The sequence below is a fragment of the Scyliorhinus torazame genome, chromosome 5 (genome assembly GCF_047496885.1).
Source record: "Scyliorhinus torazame isolate Kashiwa2021f chromosome 5, sScyTor2.1, whole genome shotgun sequence".
In the NCBI taxonomy this organism is placed as follows: domain Eukaryota; kingdom Metazoa; phylum Chordata; class Chondrichthyes; order Carcharhiniformes; family Scyliorhinidae; genus Scyliorhinus; species Scyliorhinus torazame.
Genome location: NC_092711.1, coordinates 170,116,486 through 170,137,405, shown reverse-complemented (window position 1 = coordinate 170,137,405; position 20,920 = coordinate 170,116,486). Strand labels below are relative to the sequence as shown.

Sequence of the window (20,920 nt, the reverse complement as noted above, 5' to 3'; positions counted from 1 at the left end):
CTTGGACATGCGCAGTCGTGGGCAGGGGGAGATCACCGATTGGCTTCTCGCTCTGGCCGTCAGCCGGTTGCCTGGAAACCTTGTCTCGAGGAGGTTCTGTTGTCGGTTAATTTTCCCCCTTGTTCAAGGGGCGGGCGAAACAACGGGTGGGGGCGGGGAGCGCCGGGCCTGCGCACTGGAACCCGGTGACGACAGCGCGGAAGAGTAATTCCTATTGGCTGATTCGGGCAGTGCCCCATTGTGATGTCACAGCGGAAGTGAAGGAAAAAAACTCCAACATCTGTGAGTAAAACACTTTCATTTCTCCCCCTTTCCATTTCTTTTCTCATTCTGACCTTCAATTGGTCACTTGCAGCAACTGAAGGGAAAGGAAGTGAATCCAGGGAGAGTGCAGACTCTGGAAAGGTTGGTTCAGGTCTCTCTCTCTCTCTGAAAGACATTGACATCCTTTGCTCCCTCAGCTTGACACATTTATTTGTCTGGCTAGAAGGATGGTCTCTCGCCACCGGGGGTAGCAGCGCGGTTGGGTGACCTGCACGGCTTACTGCGGTTAGAGAAGAGAAAGTCTGAGTTAAGGGTGCAGCAGGGGAGTTTGAGAAAAGGTGGGGGTTGTTTGTGACCATGTTTGAGGAGCTGTTCGTCGTGTGGGGGGTGGTGGGGGGAATGGAAAAGGAGAAAAATCTGTACAAACCATATAGATTGTTGGGAAGAATGTTTCCCGGGGTGTTTATTTGCTGTAACCTACTTTGATACAAGTTTGAATAAAATGCATTGAAAAAATAATTAATAAATAAAAGGATGGTCTCTTTCCTGATGTTCACAATTAAAGGAAGAGAAATTGGTGGCAAATCTCAGCAGGTTTGGCAGCATCTGTAGGGAGAAAAAAGCTGACGTTTCAAATCCGATGACTCTTTGACAAAACTTTGACAAAGAGTCATTGAACTCGAAACGTCAGCTCTTTTCTCTCCCTACAGATGCTGCCAGACCTGCTGAGATTTTCCATCATTTTCTCTTTCGTTTCAGATTCCAGCACCCGCAGTAATTTTCTTTTATCACAATTAAAGGGCTGGTTTCTCCAAGAGATGGCTGACATTTAATGGGACAGTAAATTAATATCGGCTAGAGATATGTCTAGTATTTTTAAATTAGATATATTATTTATAGTCTGTAATAAAGTACATTTACTATTATTTCTGGTTGTGTAATATTGTACTGTCGCTATTTATATATTTCCAGTCATCTCTTCCCTCAAAAGGCTATTAGTCTATGGAATTCTCTTCCACAGGGATCAATGGAGTCTGTGGATCACTGAATATATTCAAGGTTGAGTTGGACAGATTTTTAATATTTCTTTTGTTATGTTTTTTACCATTTTTAAAATAATGAATGCAACAGGATAACAGAAATATTGATGGAAAATTGGTACAGTGTAGAACAACTGATACTGCCAGCATAAATACAAGCAACACATTGCAGAATTAATTCATAGCAGGATATTTGAGTGACCAGAGCCTCTAGATGAAATGCCAGATCAGTTAACAGGTTAACATAGTGAGCGGGGAAAGAGGGTAAGATTATATAAAAACAGAAGAATAACAATGCAGGGCGCATACCCCAAAATATTACAAAACAGACTAACAGCATAGTCGAATTAAAATAACATAGATGCCATAGAATCTCCATAGTGCAGAAGGAGGCCATTCGCTTCTTCAAGTCTGCACTGACCATCAGAAAAAGCACTCACAGCGGCAGACTCCCCATCCTATTCCCATAATCTGGTGCATTGATCATGGTCAACCCACCTAACCTAACATCGTTTGTGCGGAGGGGCAAGAATTCAAAAATCCCTAAAACAGTACTACAATGGAGAAGAAACATGGGAGGCCTGGCCCTCCCAAACTTGCAATACTATCACTGGGCAGCCACGGCCGAAAGAGTGAGGAGATGGGTAAAGGATCCAGACATGGAATGGGTAAGGATGGATGAGTCCTCATGTACAGGAATGATCCTCCGGGCCCTCGCCATGGCAACACTCCCATCCCCGCCAGCACCAGTCCATTGGTGGCAGCTACCCTGAGAACCTGGAACCAGATGTGGTAGCATTTCAGTCTGACCGATGTGTCCTTCATGGCCCCCATCTGCGGCAACCACAGGTTTGCACCAGCCATTCTCAACACCACCTTCAAGAGGTAGAGACAAGAAGGGGGAACACTGATGGTTAGGGACTATGACACAGGAAATAGACTAGCGACCTTAGAGAGACTGGTCCTACCAAACAGGGATGAGCTCCAGATCAAAAACTTTCTCTGCAGGGAGACACCAGCATACCCAGGAACCCTGAGAAGCACAATGCAAGAGGAGTTACTGGACGCAGACAGTCTGGGGAAAGGAAACCCTGAGGACCTGTACCGACAACTCTTAATAAGGATGCGCTCCTTACTTGACGAAACCCAGGAAAAATGGGAGAAAGTGCGAGGGATGGAAATAGGGTGGGGACTCTGGAGCGAAGCACTGAACGGGACCAACTCCACCTTCTCCTACGCAAGGCGATGCTTCATGCAGTTGAATGTTGTGTACAGAACATACCTGACAAGAACCCGAATGAGCAGGTTCTTCTCAGAGATGGAGGACAAATGTGAATGGTGCCAGCAGGGTCCGGCAAACCGTGCCCACATGTTCTGGGTATGCCCCAGACTTGTCGAATTCTGGACAGCCTATTTAGACGCAATGTCCATGGTTATGAGGGTGGAGCCGTGCCCACAAATGGCAGTCTTCGTGGAATCGGACCAGCCAGAACTATTCATGGGGAAGTGGGTGGACGCCCTTGCCTTTGCTTCTCTAATTGGCCGCTGGAGAATCCTGCTCGGCTGGCGATCAGCAGCACCACCCACAGCTGCAGACTGGCTGGCAGACCTATCGGAATTTCTCCACCTGGAGAAAATCAAGTTCACCGTCCAAGAGTCAGAGGATGGTTCCCACAAAGTGTGGAGGCCATTCACCAACTTGTTCCAGGACCTGTTTGAAGCCAGCGGCCAATGGAACACTGGGGAGGGAGGTGGACGTACGGGAGCCAACGGGATCACAGGGAGCAGGCAGGAAAAGGGGAGGGGGGGGCTACTGGGACAAGGAGGGAGAACCCAAAACCAACTGACACAGAGACCAAAGAGCCGAGAACAAAAATACAAGAAGAGGAACCCCCAAGGGAAGGTTTAAAACAGGACAGGGAGTGCACGGGGTGGAAGGGGGAGGCCCATCAATGGGGGGGGGGGGGAAGGGAGGGCACCGTCCACTTGTAAATAACAGATAACTCCCATTGTACAGTGAAGGGCCCAGGAAAGGACCCAGAAACGACGAGTGAAGGGGGCGGAGGGGAGGGACAGGAGATGGGGGGACCGGCACAAAGGAAATTGACATGCACATTGTAATCGGCAGAGTTACCCTGACTGCTTGGATAGTGTATAATAAGCATTGCCACAAGTCTGCGACTCGATGAAAAAGAGGTGAAAAAATCTGCCCCATCCAATCCCGCCTCAATTTAAAGTGTTCCTCATAATCCAGATGTGTTTCCTGTAATAAAACTATGTTGACTTTCTCCTTAAGAAAGGAGATTATCTTTTTCCTTCTGATAGGGTGATGGATGCCCCATACATTCCCTGAGAAAATTTGCAGATTAACTGCCGCTATTAGTTAGGCGACAGAGAGACAGGAACAGATTTTCACACCACAATCGGGCGTGTGCCATTACCCCCTCCTCCAACTCACTTTACCAAAGTCTCCTCAAACTGCTCCTTTCACGGATAAAAGCCCCGTCTGTACCAGAGTAGGATAAAGTCAACAACACATAAACCCTCCCATAATAACAAAAGTACAAAAGAATCACCACCACAATAGATCCAAGGGGACATTTCTCAATAAGACTGAGGACCCGGAGGATTAACCCCACGGCCAGACTGTCGTTACCCTCAGGATACCTTCTCCAAAATTAGGAAAAGAAAAGTAACTTCTGTAAATTGTTTTTACAGGATATTAGAAGAGGAGGAATTACAGACAGAAATCTCAAACGTCACATCTCAATCTGACTGAGTCTCTCAATTCCTTGGAACTGAGTATCACTGAATCAAGAAGGAGAAATGTTTGTCTTTTCTGTCGGCTTCAAAACATCAGTGAGACTGGAAAAGCCCCGAGACACACACACCTGAGTGAGAGTGTTCCAGAGCACTGACTGTGGAAAGAGCTTTAACCAGTTACAGAGCCTGAAAAAATATCACACCATTCACAGCGGGAGGGACGTTACACGTGTTCTATGTGTGTACGAGGCTTCAAAGATCGGCAAACCTGGAGAGACACGAGGAGACCCAAAATATGAAGATACCGTGGAAATGTGGGGACTGTGGGAAGGGATTCAGGTTTCCATCTGCGCTGGCCGCTCATCGGCGTATTCACACTGGGGAGAGGCCGTTCACCTGCTCTGTGTGTGAGAAGGGATTCATTCAGTTATCCACCCTGTTGACACACCAGCGAGTTCACACTGGGGAGAGGCCGTTCACTTGCTCTCAGTGTGAAAAGGGATTCACTCAGTTATCCGACCTGCGAATACATCAGCGAGTTCACACTGGGGAGAGGCCGTTCACCTGCTCTCAGTGTGAGAAGGGATTCACTCAGTTATCCCACCTGTGGAGACATCAGCGAGTTCACACTGGGGAGAGGCCGTTCACCTGCTCTCAGTGTGAGAAGGGATTCACTCAATCATCCGACCTGCAGAAACATCAGCGAGTTCACACTGGGGAGAGGCCGTTCACCTGCTCTCAGTGTGAGAAGGGATTCACTACTTCATCGAGACTGCTGGCACACCAGCGAGTTCACACTGGGGAGAGGCCGTTCACCTGCTCTCAGTGTGAGAAGGGATTCACTCAGTCATCCGCCCTGCAGAGACACCAGCGAGTTCACACTGGGGAGAAGGCGTTAACCTGCCCTCAGTGTGAGATGGGATTCACTCAGTTATTCAGCCTGCGGATACATCAGCGGGTTCACACTGGGGAGAGGACATTCACCTGCTGTCAGTGTGAAAAGGGATTCACTCAGTTATCCGACCTGCGGCGACATCAGCGACGTCACACTGGGGAGAGACCGTTCACCTGCTTTCAGTGTGAGATGGGATTCACTACCTCATCGAGCCTGAGGAAACACCAGCAGGTTCACACTGGGGAGAGGCCGTTCACCTGCTCTCAGTGTGAGAAGGGATTCGCTCAGTTATCCAACCTGCGGAGACATCAGCGAGTTCACACTGGGGAGAGGCCATTCACCTGCTTTCAGTGTGAGAAGGGATTCACTCAATCATCCGACCTGCAGATACATCAGCGAGTCCACACTGGGGAGAGGCCGTTCACCTGCTCTCAATGTGAGAAGGGATTCACTACCTCATCGAGCCTGCGGAAACACCAGCAGGTTCACACTGGAGAGAGGCCGTTCACCTGCTCTCAGTGTGAGAAGGGATTTACTCAGTTATCCCACCTGCGGACACACCAGCGAGTTCACACTGGGGAGAAGCCGTTCACTTGCTCTCAGTGTGAGAAGGGATTCATTACTTCATCGAGCCTGCTGGCACACCAGCGGGTTCACACTGGGGAGAGGCCGTTCACCTGCTCTCAGTGTGAGAAGGGATTCACTCGGTTATCCAACCTGCAGAGACACCTGCGAGTTCACACTCGGGAGAAGGCGTTAACCTGCTCTTAGTGAGAGAAGGGATTCAGATATCCATACGCCCTGCAGGAACACTAGCGAGTTCACCCCTGTAAGAGGCCAATCACCTGCTCTGAGCAGGGGAGACATTCAATGATCCGTCCCATCTCCGGAGACACTAGCGAGTTAATTCTGATGAAAGACCATTCATCTGCTCTCAATGTGGGGAGAGGGTTTTGTGATTCATCACACCTGTTGTGACTCCAACAAGTTCACAATAAATTACAGATGTTGGCTCCGTTGTTATTGTTTCTGCTCTCACTGACATCCAGGACTGCATTCTGTTCATTCTGACATCTGGTGAATGGTGATGATTGGAGGGTTTCTTTCTGCTGGACTGGCCGGTCTAACACCTCTGCCTCCGGTGGGCTGACCATTTTTGAGGCTCGTTGCGATTACCTGGTTCCAAGTTTGACGAGGAGCACAGAATGAAAAGGTGTTTGCACGTCGGAAGATATTTAGTTCCCAAAGCAGCCACGTTGCCATGAAGATGGGCTATGGTGGTTACATGGTTCTTCTGTCTAATTTATCTGGGTGTTTCTCGCAGAAGGAAACTGTCATGGTATGAGGGGCAAGTTGTCTGTGGTAGATTGGGAAATTACAATAAACAGATCACTGAAAGTGGCAACGCAGGTGGATAAGGAGCTAAGAAGGCAGACGGCATGGTTGTCTTCATTGGTCGGGACATTGAGTATAAAAATTGGCAAGTCATGCTGCAGCTGTACAGAACCTTAGTTAGGCCACACGTGGAATATTGCTGACAATTCTGGTCACCACATTACCAAAAGGATGTGGAGGCTTTGGAGAGAGTACAGAGGAGGTTTACCAGGATGTTTCCTGGCCTGGAGGGTATTAGCTATGAGGAGAGGTTGGATAAACTCGGATTGTTTTCACTAGAGCGACAGAGTTGAGCGACGACCCGATAAAAGTTTACAAAATTGACTGGCATGGACAGAGTTGATTGTCAGAAGCTTTTTCCCAGGTTGGAAAAGTCAATTACCAGGTGACATAGGTTTAAGGTCCGAGGGGCAAAGTTTAGAGCAGATGTGTGAGGGAGGTTTTTTTTACACAGAGGGTGGTGAGTGCCTGGAACTCGCTGCCGGAGGAGGTGCTGGAAGCAGGTACGATAGTGACATTTAAGAGGCATCTTGACGAATACATGAATAGGATGGGAATAGACGGATACAGACACTGGAAGCACAGAAGGTTTTAGTTTAGACAAACATCATGATCCGAGCAGGCTTGGTGGGCCGAAGGGCCTGTTCCTGTGCTGTACTGTCCTTTGTTCTTTGTTGTTCTTTGTATGACGACAGACAATAGACCGGCAACCACTCGCATTTTATTTACATAAAATATAGATTCCTTTAAGAAGCAAAAATTAAACAGCAAAATGAAGCTATCGTGGCTGACAAGAAAAGTTAAAGATTCTATTAGATCAATGGAGGAGACTCAAAGTGGCTAAAATATTAGTGAGCCTGAGGATTGGGAACTTGTTTTAGAATTCAGCAAAGGACCAAGAAACTCATAAAGAGAAATAGAATATGAGAGCAAACTGGGGAGAAACATAAAAACTGACTGGAAAAGCTCCTATAGGAATGTGAAAAGGAAAAGATTAGCAAAGACCAATGTGGGTCCATTCCAGGCAGAGACAGGAGAGTTTATAATGGGGGATAAGGAAATGGCAGAGAAACTAAACAATGTGTTTGTCTTCACGGAGGAAGATACAGAAATTGTCCTAAAACACACAGAAAACCAAGGGACCAGTGAGCACGAGGGACTGAAAGAGATTAGTATTAGTGAAAAAGTAGCACTGGAGAAATTAATGTGGTTGGAAGTTAATAAATCCCCAAAAGCTGATGCTCTACATCCCAGAGTGTTGAAAGAGGCGGCTGTCGAGATAGTGGATACATTGGTGATCACCTTTCACTATTATATAGATTCTGGAATGGTTCCTGCAGATTGGAAGGTGGTAAATGTAACCCCACTATTTAAGGAGAGAGAGAAAACGGGGAACCACAGACCCATTAGCCTGACATCAGTAGGAGGGAAAATGCTACAATCTATTATAAAGGAAGTGATAACATACGAATTAGGAGCAGGAGTAGGCCACTCGGCCCCTCGTGCCTGCTCCACCATTCAATAAGTTCACGGCTGATCTGATTGAATCCTCAACTCCACCGAGACCCCTTAGAAAATACATCTGAGGAGATAGTAATAATATTCTTTATTATTATAATCTTTATTATTGTTACAAATAGGCTTACATTAACACTGCAATGAAAATCCGCTAGTCGCCTCACGCCGCCACCTGTTCAGGTACACAGAGGGAGAATTCAGAATGTCCAATTCACCTAACAAGCACATCTTTTGGGACTTGTGGGAGGAAAGCCACACAGTTTTGGGGAGAACGTGGAGACTCCGCACAGACAGTGACCCAAGCCGGGAATTGAACCCGGGTCCCTGGAGCTGTGAAGCAACAGTGCTAACCACCATGTGCCTCCACACCGCTGTTTCAGTTATGGGGAACAAGGAAATGGCAGAGGAGATTGTTTTTTGTTTAATATTTTTATTCTCCTTTTTCACATTTTCTGCCAAATTTACACCCACCAACAATAAACAATAATCAGCAACAAATATGTTAATCCCCATAACAATAACAACAATCCCATCCCCCCACCAACCCCCAAACATCAGCCCGCATGTTTACATAAACAAATGACAAAAAGGAATCTGGGATTACCCATAGTCACCCTTAATACAAGCAGCCCCCCTCCCCCAACCCTCTCCCCCCCCCATTCCCCCCAACTAATGTTCGATGTTATCCAGTTCTTGAAAGTGCTTAATGAATAATGCCCATGACTTGTAGAACCCCTCCATCCTTCCCCTCAGTTCAAACTTAACCTTCTCACGGGTCAAGTATTCCAACAAGTCCCCCCGCCACGCCAGGGCACAGGGTGGAGAAGCTGCTCCCAGCAGGATCCGCCTTCAGGCGATCAACGAGACGAAGGCTACAATATCTTCTGCCCCCGTTTCCAACCCTGGCTGATTTGACACCCCGAATATGGCCTCCCGGAGATCCGGGTCCAGTTTCACATGCACCACTTTAGAAATTACCCTAAAAACCTCCTTCCAGTACTCCTCTAGCTTTGGACAGGAACAAATCATATGAACGTGATTCGTGCCCCCTCCCCCTCCCCCCCCCCCCACCCCCTCCTGCAACGCTCACACACATCCTCTACTCCTTCAAAAAATCGGCTCACCCTCACCCTCGTGAGGTGTGCTCTGTATACCACCTTCAGCTGTATCAGCCCCAACCTCGCACATGAGGTAGAGGCATTTACTCTCCGGAGCACCTCACACCAGAACCCCTCTATAACCTCTCCCAACTCCAGTTATGACGGGTATTTGAATCTCTTGCCACAGTCCTCACATTTCCATGGTTGCTGCATGCAGTATGTGTCTCTCTCCAGGTCCGATGATCAGTTGAAACCTTGTCTTCACAGCGAACACGTGTATGGATTTTCCCCTCTCTGAATGGAGCGATGTTTCTTTGGGCTGTGGAGCTGGTTAAAGCTCATTCAATATCTGCACTAGGACACTCTCACTCAGGTATGTGTGTCTTGGTACTTTTCAGATTGCAAAGTTGCTGAAAATCCTTTGAAGCCAACAGATGAGACAAACTTTTCTTCTTCTGGATTCAAAGTCTGATAATATTCAGCCCCAAAGAGTCGAGTGACTCTGTCAGATCGTGTTGTGATGTCTGAGATATCTGACTGGAATTCGTCCTCTTCTAATATACTGTAAAAACAATTTACAAAATACATCACTGTCAGTGCAGGATAGAAATTCAGAACAGACAATTCTAGTTGCTATGGAACATTCTTTCCTCTCTTGTTCCCCAAAAGCTGTGAATCTCCATCGCACACATTCTCCCTCCATTCTCGCTCCGCTTTTCCCAGTAAATACTCAATAATACCGCACTAAAAATGTGTGTAATATACAGGACTTGATTACAGGACTGGAGACTGATGGGGCTGTGAGGGAGATAGTTATTTCAACAGTGAGATGTGAGAGATCTGCAACTCGCTGCCTATGAGGGTGGAGGAAGCACAGACGATCATCATTTCAAAATAAAAGTGTGAGGAAATAAACTTGCAGAGTAATGGGGATATCGAGGGGGGAATGTGACTGATTGGATTTCTCTACAAAGTCGGCATGGATTGGGTTACTGAATGGAATCCAAGTGTCGTAATCATCATAGAATTTATATCATAGAATTTACAGTGCAGAAGGAGGCTATTCGGCCCAGCGAGTCTGCACCGGCTCTTGGAAAGAGCACCCTACCCAAGATCAACACCTCCACCCTATCCCCATAACCCAGTAACCCCACCCAACACTAAGGTCAATTTTGGACACTAAGGGCAATTTATCATGCCCAATCCACCTAACCTGCACATCTTTGGACTGTGGGAGGAAACTGGAGCACCCGGAGGAAACCCACGCACACACGGGGAGGATGTGCAGACTCCGCACAGACAGTGACCCAAGCCGGAATCGAACCTGGGACCCTGGAGCTGTGAAGCAATTGTGTTATCCACAATGCTACCGTGCTGCCCTAAATAAATGTGTCAAGCTGAGGGAGCAAATGTCTTTAAGAGAGAGAGAGAGCTGGGTCAACCTTTCCAGAATCTGCACCCTCCCTCGATTCACTTTCTTTCCCTTCAGTTGCTCCGAGTCGCCAATTGAAGGTGAGAATGAGAAAAGAAATGGAAAGGGGGAGAAAATAAAGTGTTTTACTCACAGATGTTGGGGACAGGAGGAGGTTTCAGTCTGTGGGGAGCTCAATCTTCATTCACTCAAAGTCCGCCTTCTGATTAGCTGGAGGATCAGAGTCCTTCCGGTCCACCAACTTTTGCTATTGGTTAATACCGTAACAGGACGTTCAGGGGGGTGGGCTCGACTCTGCACCACATGCGCAGCTTCCCTCTCTTGAACATGCATAGGCCTGGGTCGCGGGCGCGGTGGAAAGAGCGGTTTCACCAACGCTGGGGATTGTGGGAGATGCGGCCGTCATTACTCATCCAAAGCCCAGTCTCCAAACTCCTGGGTGACAAGTAGCGGTGGGAGGGCAGTGACCCCACACTGATACAACGTACACGTGGGTAGTCACTGGATTTGATTGCGAGCTCCCCTTAGCAAAACAGTTTGTTAACTCTAGGTGTAAAGATTTAGATACATGTGTGACATATTGGGGAGGGCAATAAGTGAATGTGAAACTGAACCCGAGAGTCAGCACCTTCAGGGGAGGAGAATTGTGGATAAGCAGCAGGAGTAATTCTGGTGGGAGGATTATTTCTTAATTTCTATCCTGTACTGACAGTGATGACATTTGCAAACTCATTCATCAGATGGGTGGATTTGAAGACAGAAATTGCAAGCCAGGCACCTCGTTGTCATCTGACAGATTCAGTTAATTCATCAGGATCTGAATATCATGAACCATTGAATCTAGAAGGAGAAATTATGATCTGTCAGCTTTCAAATAATTTAAATATTACTTTCACTGGAAAGGCACAAGGACTCATCCAAGTGAGAGTTCCACTGCACTGACTGTGCAAAGCCTGAAATATTATCACAACATTCACATTGAGGAGAAACCTTTCCTGGTGTTCTGTATGTGGATGAAACTTCAACTGAGCATTGAACCTGAAGAGACACAAGGACACACACCAACGGAGGAACAATCATCAAGGTCCCCGATAATTTTAATGTCAATTGGGAGAATCAGATTCGCAAAAATATCCTAAAAAATGGGTTCAGAGTCTTTTTGGAACAATTTCTTGGAGCCATACATTTTAGAGCCAACCAGGGAGCAGACTATCCTCGATCTGGTAATGTGCAACAAGACAGGATTAGTCAATAATCTCATCGTGATGGAGCCTCTAAGTCACATTGATCATAATATAATAAAATTCCACTTTCAGTTTGAAGGTGAGAAGTGCTGGTCTAAGGGCGGCACAGTGGAGCAGTGGTTAGCATAGCTGCCTCATGGCGCTGAGGACCTGAGTTCGATCCCGGCCCCGGATCACTGTCCATGTGGAGTTTACACATTCTCCCCATGTCTGTGTGGGTCTCACCCCCACAACCCAAAGGTGTGCAGTGTAGGTGGATTGGCCACGTTAAATTGCCTTTTAATTGGAAAAAAAAGAATGGGGTACTCTAAATCTTTTTTAAAAGTGCTGGCCTAAGTTAAAAACTAAATAAAGAGAACTCTGAAGGGTATGAAGGGAGAGCTGGCGAAAGCGAACTTGGGAAGCTAGGTTGAAAATTGGGACATCAGTATGGAAGTGGGTGACTTTGAATAACTCTCAGCAAACATTTATGCCAGAGAGAAAGAAAGGCTGTTTGAGAAGAATGCATCATCCATGGTTAAATAAGGAAGTCAAGGAATGTATTAAATTGAAAGAAACACCATCAAAATCTACAAAGGTTAGTGTTCATTCAAAAGTTGGGCCGATTTTAGAATCAGCAAAGAATGAGTAAAAGATAAGAAACAGGCAGAAATTAGAGTATGAGGGTAAACATTCTCGGACTACAAAAGTAGATAGTAAAGGTTTCTGCAAGTATTTGAAGAGGAAAAGAGTGACTAAATCCAGGTTGGTCCTCTGGAGAGTGAGCCTGGGAAATTGATCATGGAAAACAAAGAAATGATGGAGGCTTGAAACAGGTATTTTGTGTCTATCGTCACGGTACCAGACCGAGAACAATTCACAAAGATAATTGAAAATCGAGAGGTAATAGGGAGGGAGGAACACAGAACAATCACCAGAGAAAAGATGCCAGGAAAACTATTGAACCTAAAGGCTGACAAGTCCCCAGGACTGGGTGACCTGCATTCTTGGGCTTTAAAAAAAGTGGTGGCAAAGAGAGTAGATGTATTGGTTATAATCCCACAAAATTCCTTAGATTCTGGAAAGGTCCCAGTGGATTGGAAAATAGAGAATGTAACACCTCTATTCCAGAAAGGAGGGAGGCAGAAAGCAGGAAACTATAGGCCAGTTAGCCTAACATGTGTGACAGGGAAAGTGCGAGAATCCATTATTAAGGAGGTTACAGCAGATTACTTAGAAAATGTAAACATTATTACTTTTTATTTATAACGAGAACTACCATGAAATATGCAGTAAATGCAACTGGTTAACTACAAGTTAATACCTAATACCCACATCAACCTGCCCCACCCTCTCTCTCTCATACACACACACACAAGACAGACAACCGCAAAGGGGTGGAAAGGGGCAAAAAAATTCAAAATTGGAGGAAAGAGTCTTTCTTCACAACAAGCTTGCAGATTAAAGTCTTTGGTTTGCAGTCTGTAAAGATCTTCTTTGGAGATTCATTCATTCAGGTACTCTCTACATTAAAAATGCAGGAGTCAAACCTTTTCTGGAGAGACACCTTAGTTCACGTCAAACTTTGCTTTCAGTTTGTAGTTTGTCTTTCGGTCCCTGTAGTCTCAGAAGTACAGCACCCACCAGGCTCTCTGGAGAGAGAGCCAGCCCTCACAATGGCCTTCTGGGGAGAGTTAGCTGGACCTTTTTGGAGAGAGTTAGATGTATCAGCGTGCTGCCAGAGTCAAAACTGATACCAAACTGATATCTTGGGACTCGGAAAAGCGTTCTAGTGGAGTAATATCCAATCACCACCTGTTACTGGACAGATCACAGATCTTTGGGCCAATTCATTGGCAACCGGCCAAATCAATCAAATGGACGTTTCATTATGAGATATGCAAGACATAAATCACAGACGTTCAATCCATCCCCATTATACAAGTTACCTACCCAGTCTTTATATTGGTAACTAGTCAGCCCTTAAACCCATGACAAAGCATCTGCAATCACATTATCCTTTCCAGGAATATGTACAATTGTAACATTGAACTGTTGTAATAATAAACTCCAATGGAATAATCTTGCGTTCCAGGTTTTAAACTTCTCTACAAATGCAAATAGATTATGGTCTGTGTAACAATGCTTTGCTGATTGTCATGTTGGACATGTACTACGAAGTGCTAAAGGGCTAGTCGCAAGGCCAAGGCTCAATGATGGAATACTTTCTTTGGCACAGACTGAATTTGTTTCTAAAAATACCTCCCTAGCCTCTTTATTCCTTCATTGTTGTCCTGTAGTAGCACTGCCCCTACTCCCAGGTCACTGGCATTTGTGGCCATTTTAAATGGTCTGGAAATGTCTGGGATGGCCAGCAATGGTTCGCCCACCAACATGGATGTCAATCTGTCAAACTCTACTTGGCGTTCTGTGGATCATTGCATTTTTAATTGTTTCCGCTACATATCGAACGTGCTTTTTATTTCAGTTTCTAACTGAGGAGGATTTTGCTTTATTAGTTCAGAATTTCTGATGTTTACTTCATGATTTGTTAACCGAGTGCCGCTTGGTGCTTCCATTCAATTCTATTCACACCCTTTCAGCATCTTTGTTATATCTGCCCCTTTCTGGGTGTCGTGCAATGTAAAGATGTGGAGATGCCAACATTCGACTGGAGTGGGCTCAGTAAGAAGTCTTACAACACTAGGTTAAACTCAAACAGGTTTGTTTCGAATCATTAGCTTTCGGAGCACAGCTCCTTCATCACCTGATGAAGGAGCTGTGTTCTGAAAGCACATGTAATGTAATCAGTCTTTTCTGATTGTCCAATAAATGTTTATCCATATTTCAAAGATTTGCTACAGTCAAACAAAAAGCACTATTGTCAATGCTGAGGGAAATACTTGGTTCATTTTAAATCCATAAACACTCTCCAACCCCTCCAGCTTTACATGCTCTCTTTTCTTGCACATGGTTACTCTCAGAAATAAGAACCATTCTTTGTTTTACAGCTTCTACCTCCTCTTTGGAGTTTTCGTAATCACAACTCTTATCCCGATTTAGCAATACAGACCTTCAGAATCAGAGGATAACACATTGTTGGACCCATGCATTTTCTGTTTTTTGTTACCAGATGTGGTGACAGAATCACGACATAGGTCTCCATTCACCTTCCTCTTAGTTTTAAAAGATATTGATGACTGATTATTTCATTTCCTTTGCCATTTGCTCCCTTTAAGAAGCACTGTGGATCTTTAAAAGGATGTGGGTGAACCAGCTTAGTGCCACTTCTCAGTCCTCGTCCTGACTAACTGATGCTGTGCTATCAAGTATACGTTGCTTCAAAGGAGGCATGCTGTGGGAAATATTTCCCCTGAAGGGGATAGCAATGGATTTACTACAAGGGACTTTAACAAATCACTTTTAGAAAAGTCCAATTCACTTTCTTCCTCCAATTTTCTGCCTTCTTTCTGAGCTCTGGGAGAATTACTTGTCATTGGCACAAGATCAGTTAGTGACAGGTCTATTTGGTAATAGCTGTTCATCATCACTCCATAATCAGAAGCAAAATTGAATTTGGTACTCTCGTCTGTCTCTTCATCACTGTCACTACTATTAAATTCAAACTCCTCTTTCCTATGGTCACCTTCAGTCTTAGAATTCTGAGAATCTGGTTCACTGTTTGATCTGTGATTAACATCTTTCAACATTTTTCTTTGAGTAATTTAATGCCCAATGAGTTTTCTTAATTCCCACATGCCCTACTGTTGGTATTTCATGTGATAACTGCAGTAATTCTCTCACACCCTCTGTTATCATGGTTGAATCTACAACCGTCACTCCTGCCAAATCATTCCCCAAAAGTAAATCTATTCCGTCCACTGGGAATTTCTCAGCCAGCCCAACAACTACTGGACCTGACACGAGATCACACTCCAATTGTACTTTATACAATGGGACTGGAATACAATCTCCACTTTTCCCATTCACTAATTCCTCAGCTTTCATTGAGTCTCTGAAAGAAGAAACAAATCCTTCTCCAGTAAGAGAGTTTGCGTAGCCCCTGTATCCCTTAAGATTGTTATGGGTTTGGCACATGTTGGACATGTAAAGTCACAGTTTGTGGCTTAAGAAAAGGAGTGGGAAAACAGACTCAATCAAACAGGATAAGCCAGTGGGTTTTATTAAAGTGGGAGGAAAAAACATTGTCCCAGTGGCAAAGTGCAACAGAGTGTAGAGCCTATTGAGAGGTTGGTGGATAAGCAGGTAACATAACTTTTTAAGGATATTTGTGAGGGTGAGGTTTACTCGTGTGTACAAGGTGGAGTAGGTAAGGAGATTCAGATCTTGAGGGATACAGGAGCAAGTCAATCTTTTTTTTAATAAACATTTTATTGAGGCATTTATGGTATTACAACGACAACAAAATAAACAATGTCCATGTAAATATAAACATAGTGCAAAAGCCGTCTTTCACCCTTACAGGGACCACCTTTACTAACCCCCTACTCTAAACTAAGCGAACCCCGAATCCCCCCTCACCCCCCCCCCCCCCGCCTTCTGCTGATGGTTAATTTTCCCCAAAGAAGTCGACGAACGGCTGCCACCTCCGGGCGAACCCTAACAGTGACCCTCTCAAGGCGAACTTGATTTTTTCCAAACAGAGAAAGCTAGCCATGTCAGTTAGCCAGGTCTCCGTCTTCGGGGGCTTTGGGTCCCTCCAGGCTAATAGTATCCATCTCTGGGCTACCAGGGAAGCAAAGGCTAGAACGTTTGCCTCTTTCTCCTCCTGGATTCCCGGGTCTTCCGACATTCCAAAAATCGCCACCTCTGGACTCGGTGCCACCCTTGTTTTTAACACCTTGGACATGACATCCGCAAACCCCTGCCAGAATCCCCTAAGCATCGGGCATGCCCAGAACATATGGACATGGTTCGCTGACCCTCCTGCACACCTTGCGCACTTATCTTTTACCCCAAAGAACCTGTTCATACGGGCCACTGTCATGTGGGCCCGGTGAATGACCTTAAATTGTAGCAGGCTGAGCCTGGCACATGTTGTGGACGCGTTGACTCTACTCAACCCGTCCGCCCAGAGACCATCCTCTATCTCTCCTCCTAACTCCTCTTCCCATTTGTGTTTCAGCTCCTCAGTCTGCGTCTCCTCTGACCCCATAAGTTCCCTATTAATGTCCGAAACCCTCCCTTCTCCCATACACATTCTGGAAACTACCCTGTCCTGTATCCCCCTTGGTGGTAGGAACGGGAAGGTTGAGACCTGCCTGCGTACGAAGTCCCGTACCTGGAGGTACCTAAACTCATTTCCCCTAACCCAATCCAAATTTCTCCTCCAGCTTTCTCAGGCTAGAAAAGCTCCCCTCCATAAACATATCTCCCATCCTCTCAATCCCTGCACTCTGCCAACTCCGGAACCCTCCATCTAACCTTCCTGGGGCAAACCGGTGATTATTACAGATTGGAGACCACACCGATGCTCCCTCCACTCCCACATTCCTCCTCAATTGCCCCAGACCATCAGGGCTGCCACCACCACGGGCTAGTGGAGTACTGTGCCGGCGGGAATGGCAGAGGCGCCGTTATCAATGCCCCCAAACTGGTGCCGTTGCATGATGCCGCCTCCACACGCTCCCATATCGACCCTCCCCCCACCACCCACTTCCTGATCATGGCTATATTCACCGCCCAATAATAATTACTAAAGTTCAGCAGCGCCGGCCCGCCCTTCCCCCGGCTCTGCTCAAGCATCCCCTTTTTTACTCGCAGGGTTTTACTCACCCATACAAAGCCAGTGATCACCTTATTGACCCGTTTATAGAAGGACCATGGAATAAAGATGGGGAGACACTGAAACACAAACAGGAATCTCGGGAGGATCATCATTTTCACTATCTGCACCCTCCCAGCTAGTGACAACGGAAGCGCGTCCCACCTTCGGAAATCGCCCTTCATTTGGTCTACTAATCGGGCCAAATTTAACTTGTGTAGCCGTTCCCATTCCCGCACCACCTGAATGCCTAGGTATCGAAAGCTTCCCCCTACCACCCTAAACAGCAGCTCCCCCAATCACCTCTCCTGACCTTTGCCTGGATCACAAACATCCCACTTTTCCCCATATTCAGTTTATAACCCGAAAACAGGCCAAATTCCCCCAGAATCCTCATAATTTCTTCCATCCCCTCTAGTGGGTCCGAAACATATAGGAGCAGGTCGTCTGCATATAGAGAGACTCTGTGTTCCACTCCCCCCCCGGACCATCCCCTTGAGGCTCTCAGTGCAATTGCCAGCAGCTCTATGGCCAACGTGAACAGGAGTGGGCATCCCTGTCCCGTCCCCGATGCAGCCTGACATAGTCCGATGTTGACCTGTCCGTCCGTAGCTCGCAACCTGATACAACTGCCTGACCCAGTCAATAAAGTCCTGCCCTAATCCAAACCACCCCAGTACCTCCTGCAGATATTCCCATTCCACCCAATCAAATGCCTTCTCTGCATCCATTGCGACCACTACCTTCACGTCCCTACCTTCTGGGGGCATCATAATCACATTTAACAACCTTCTTATATTGGCCGCCAACTGCCTACCCTTAACAAATCCCGTCTGGTCCTCCGCAATCACGGCCGGAACGCAGTCTTCAATCCGAGAGGACAAGATTTTGGCCAGCAGTTTGGCGTCCACATTTAGTAGGGATGACCTATAGGTTCCGCATAGCCCTGAGTCCTTGTCCCGCTTCAGGATCAATGAGATAGTGGCCTGTGACATCATCGGGGGAAGCACCCCAGGTTCCCTTGCCTCATTGTATGTCCCCATCAACAGCCACCCCAATAGCCCAGAGAACCTTTTACAGAACTCCACTGGGTACCCGTCTGGCCCCGGGGCTTTACCCGACTGCATGGCCTTCAGTCCCTCTGCTATTTCGTCCAACCCAATCGAGGTCCTCAGCCCTTCTCCAAACCCCCCGTCCACCTTCGGGAACTTCAGCCCCCCCTAAAAAGTGCCTCATTCCCTCCGGCCCAGCTGGGGGTTCCGACCCATACAACCTGCTGTAAAACTCCTTGAACGCCTTATTCACCCCTGCTGAGTCTCCGACCACGTTTCCGTCCCCATCCTTTACTTTCCCTCTCTTCCTGGCTGCCTCCCTCTTTCTAAGCTGCTGTGCAAGCATTCTGCTGGCCTTCTCACCATGTACATATATCGCCCCCTCACATTCCTCAGCTGCTCCATCACCTTCCCTGTAGTTAACAAGCCGAACTCCGCCTGTAGCCTCTGTTGCTCCCTTAGAAGCCCTGCCTCTGAGTTTTCCACATACCTCCTGTCAACCTGCAGTATCTCCTTTATCAGTCCGTCCGTCTCTTGCTCTGTCGGCTTTCTCTCTGTGGGCCCGTATCGAGATCAGCTCCCCTCTAACCACCACCTTCATTGCCTCCCAGGCACCACCGCCGAAACCTCACCTGTGTCATTGATTTCCAGGTAGTTCTGAATATATTTGAGCAAGTCAATCTTTAATGGTGAGAAATGGTTTGGGAGGAGTTTTGGCAGAAAATGTGGTCATTTGTGGAATATGGGGTTGGTTTAGCACAGTGGGCTAAATAGCTGACGTGTAATGCAGAACAATGCCAGCTGCACGCGTTGAATTCCTGTACCGGTCTCCCCGAACAGGTGCCGGAATGTGGCAACTAGGGGCTTTTCACAGTAACTTAATTGAAGCCTACTTGTGACAATAAACGATTATTATTATTATTTAGTGGTGAGAGCAGTAGTGTGCCACTATGTAAGGTATGGCGAGAGAGTTCAGTGAAAAGTGGTGAAGTGGTAGTCGGAGTAAAAGAAAAATTACCTTTTTAGGATAAATTTATCCTAGATAATAATATACCTGGATCACAGGTGGGAGTGCAACCTACTATGGTTGAAAAGCCAGTGGAAAGTGGAACTGAGATGTTGCAAGAAATAGATCCAGGAGTGTTTCCTAATTGTGTGGTAATCAGATCACAAAACCACTGGTTAAGACAGGAGGAAGAGAATTTGAGGAGTGCCAATAGGGAGGCTGAGGTTCAGTTGTCAGAAAACATGTTTGATCAGATGGTTGGTAAAAACAAGAGCAGGTGGTGGATGAAGTGGATAATTTTAGTTCAAGCAAGTTGGTTCAATGGGGAGAATGTGCAGTTCCGCAGACAGTGACCCAAGCTGGGAATCAAACCTGGGTCCCTGGTGCTGTGATGCAACAGTGCTAACCACTGTGCTACCATGCCACACCGGTAGTGACACAAGAGGTGATTATACTAGTATCTGGTCGGGACTGGAGCTGTCTCACAGTTTTATAGAGAGCATCGTCTGTGGTGGAGGCTGAAGAGCTTGTACAAATGTAGCCAGAATGTTCAGCAAACGTTTGCATGCACTGACTGTTGTTTTGCACTGTCCAAATGCACCAGCACTTACCCATTATTTTTGGCTATCCTCAACAGACACAGAATACAAAGCAGCTGATAAATGTGAAGAACAGATGATGAATGCTGCAGCATCGATAGCAACCTGTCTGACCATCAAGAGAAGAATTCTGCTGTCAGAGCCAGGCAACTACATATCACTGAATTGTGTGTTTTTTTAAATTTAGAGTATCCAATTATTTTTTCTAATTAAGGGGCAATTTAGCATGGCCAATCCACCTATCTTGCACATCTTTGGGTTGTGGGGGTGAGACCCACGCAGACACGGGGAGAATGTGCAAACTCCACACGGACAGTAACCCAGGGCCAGGATCGAACCTGGGACCTCGGCGCCGTGAGGCAGCAGTGCTGACCACTGTGCCACCATTCTGTGCATTTATCACTGAATTGTTGATGAAGCTTTTCTTGTGTAATCTTGGGAGGCCACCCTGACCGTTGAAATCTCTCTCGCTCGAAGTAGTGGTTAAATTTATGCTAATGACTGTGACATGTGAGAAGACTAAAATGGACTATACTCACGTGTATGTTAGCCTGTTGAAAAATGTAAAATGTTATTATAGATTATAAGTTGCATGTAATCAGAAGAAATGTTTAAAGTTAAAAAGTTTTTAGAAAAATAAAGCCATCTGCGTACATCGCTGGTTCATTTTTTTAAAGGGGAAGCTGTGACGATTGGAAGATTTTAGGAAAATTGGATCATAAATGTATTGGGCAATTTCAGGGTTAAAAGCGTGGGGTTAGAGTGTGATTCACTGCCGAGGTCCTGTTTTTATTTTAACGAAGGATCCTGTTTGGCAGGGCCTGGGTGTTTTTAGTAGCCAGAAGGTG

General features: G+C 46.3%; 2 protein-coding genes across 10 annotated transcripts in view; both read left to right on the top strand.

Moving 5' to 3' along the window:
• LOC140420589 (uncharacterized) lies at nucleotides 1-20,725 on the top strand. 9 transcript variants are annotated; one of them, XR_011946463.1, is made up of 4 exons: nucleotides 289-405; nucleotides 1,237-1,323; nucleotides 9,243-9,348; nucleotides 20,111-20,725. XR_011946463.1 is itself a non-coding variant. In XM_072504586.1 (3 exons), the coding sequence occupies exon 3, from the start codon at nucleotides 4,363-4,365 to the stop codon at nucleotides 5,731-5,733; it is 1,371 nt and encodes a 456-aa protein (XP_072360687.1). In that variant the 5' UTR covers nucleotides 315-405; nucleotides 1,237-1,323; nucleotides 4,023-4,362; the 3' UTR covers nucleotides 5,734-5,981. The 9 variants fall into 9 exon arrangements, 3 of the variants coding, with proteins under 3 accessions (XP_072360688.1, XP_072360689.1, XP_072360687.1); XR_011946465.1 differs by lacking the exons at nucleotides 289-405; nucleotides 1,237-1,323 and adding an exon at nucleotides 91-282; XR_011946464.1 differs by lacking the exon at nucleotides 9,243-9,348.
• LOC140420588 (uncharacterized) overlaps nucleotides 1-20,920 on the top strand; it is a 282,147-nt gene that overhangs the window by 15,533 nt on the left and 245,694 nt on the right. The window lies entirely within an intron of this gene.

What these genes read in the sequence shown, in the direction of transcription:
- LOC140420589 (XM_072504587.1), top strand. Translation starts at nt 4,363, where the DNA reads ATGAAGATACCGTGGAAATGTGGGGACTGTGGGAAGGGATTCAGGTTT.